The 2048-nt window shown below is 46.8% G+C and overlaps 1 protein-coding gene across 1 annotated transcript; it reads right to left on the bottom strand.

Annotated features, from left to right (window-relative positions):
• Positions 1–290: 290 nt before the first annotated feature.
• LOC121914425 (urotensin-2 receptor-like) lies at positions 291–1792 on the bottom strand. Its single transcript, XM_042437821.1, has one exon. It carries the CDS (start codon positions 1404–1406, stop codon positions 291–293), a length of 1116 nt encoding a protein of 371 aa, XP_042293755.1. The 5' UTR covers positions 1407–1792.
• Between the last annotated feature and the right edge of the window lie 256 nt (positions 1793–2048).

Raw genomic sequence — 2048 nt, 5'->3', positions numbered from 1 at the left:
TTTTCTTGCACCTTCATTCCCCCCAAAGTAACTAGGTAAAAGGAACTGTACAATTGTAATTTGTTACTTCCTACCTCTAGTGTTTGCCTACCCTCCCAGCTAGCCACCCAGATGGCTTGGCATAATCCTGCAAATGGGTGAGACAGATAGGGCAGCTGATGCAGCCTTTGTTGAATCTTTAAAAGTCCTTAACCTCTGCTTCTTACCTGGACCAACAAGGCCAGACCTCAGGTGACCGCTGACCTTGTTTGCTGGCTTCCTCTTTTCATTCCTAGTTTTCATTCATTCAGTCACAGAGAGACCACACCTTTGCAGTCGTTTCCCTCAAGCTGAGCAACAGCCATACATTCTGTGTATGTGTGGCTTGCAGAAAACATAGATTTTCTTGAGGAGGCCCCCTTGGGCTTGATCATGGAGAAGAGAAGACCATTTTTCTGCTGGCTCCTTATGTACTCCTTGTAATTCTTGGAGAGCAGTGTGTAGAAGAAAGGGTTGATACAGCTGTTGCTGTATGCCAGGCAGGTCACAAAGAAGTTTATACAAACAACGGTATGGCTTTCCAGGTTCTCTGGCTGCGGGTGGTAGACACTGATCAACTGCCAGAGCCAGAATGGGATGAAGCAGGTCCAATAGGCAAGGATGATGCAGAAGATCATATACAGGACTTTCTGCTTAGGGCACCGCTTCATATCCTTGGGGCCAAAGATAGCCACCTGGGATCTCCAGTAACTCCTGGCCAGCTTTGCATATAGGCAGCAAATAATGAGACCTGGGGCCAAAATACTGGTATTGAAGAGGACGGTGAGGTAGACTTTGTAGGACTCCATCTGCCAAGTTGGATAGCACATGCGCTTGGTCACACCATCTTGGCTGCTGGTCCGTAGGTCAATGAGGATCATGGTGGGCAAGGTGAGGAGGAAGGAGATGAACCACACGGCACAGGCAATGACTCTTTGGTAATCTCTCTGCCTCCTGAGGGTGTCCAAGGGCTTGGCAACGGCCAGGAACCTCTCTGTGCTCATGATGGTGAGGATGAAGATGCTGGCATGCATGGTGAGCAAGTCCAAGCTGAAAAGGACCCTGCATCCCACCTCCCCGAAGTACCAGTCTTTGGCAAAGTAAGTACAGATGACAAAAGGGATGGTGGAGAGATACAAGAGATCCGCCAAGGCCAAATTGACAATATAAACATACATAGAGCCATTCAGTCTTCTGGAGAGGTTGACTACTACCAGTGTGTAGATGTTTCCAACCATCCCAATGAGGCACATGAGGGCAAGGATACCCCCCAGGAATGTGGTAACCAAGACCTCACTGGTGTTGCGGATGACCTCAGATGTAGCATTGGTATAATTATTACTGTTCTTAAGGTAACAAGACTGGTTATCACATTGACTTAGTTCCATTATGTTGGTCCATGCTCCGGGTCAACATGCCTGAGCCAAAGGACGCATGAGTAATTCTAGTCCTGTACTAACCTCTCTTCCCAGACAGCTGTGGAATATAACAGGTCTATTTGCCAATTAACAAGTGCTACACAACTTGGCTTTTACTGTTCACCCTGCAGCCTTTAAACCAGCTCTGCATTGATCTGATCCTATGCACAGTTTTCTGAAAATATACTCGCCAATGGGATTCAGGTTCAGAAGTGTGTGGAAGCACACTGGAGGAGAAATCCACTTCTAGGCTTGCCCATTCCAATCCTATTCCTGGTTCAGCAAGCAAGTAAATGAAGAAAAATATGAGAAGGAAGTTGGTTCAGAGTAAGCTTTTTGTGACTGCAGGTCCTTGTGCTTTTTCAATCCTTCATGACAAAAACACAAATCCAGCCACTATTTGAGAACTCAGCTCCTTTCCAGCATCAGCCTTACCTTGCTGCAGGTGTTCATGAATGTCTTGATTTAGTGTTGCCTTCTGCTGTGGCCAAGTGTCTCTGGACCTCCCTGAAATTCCTTTTGGTGTAGAACAAGGATCAGTCAGTGCTGGCACGCTGGGCAAGAGATGTTGGTTTTTGTCAGAGAGATAATTGCATTCATTTAGGAGGCTGA

The sequence above is a fragment of the Sceloporus undulatus genome, chromosome 8 (genome assembly GCF_019175285.1).
Source record: "Sceloporus undulatus isolate JIND9_A2432 ecotype Alabama chromosome 8, SceUnd_v1.1, whole genome shotgun sequence".
Taxonomy (NCBI): Eukaryota; Metazoa; Chordata; class Lepidosauria; order Squamata; family Phrynosomatidae; genus Sceloporus; species Sceloporus undulatus.
The sequence above is the reverse complement of the archived record's forward strand: the minus strand, read 5'-3'. Positions and strand labels throughout refer to the sequence as shown.

What these genes read in the sequence shown, in the direction of transcription:
- LOC121914425 (XM_042437821.1), bottom strand. Translation starts at nt 1,406, where the DNA reads ATGGAACTAAGTCAATGTGATAACCAGTCTTGTTACCTTAAGAACAGT.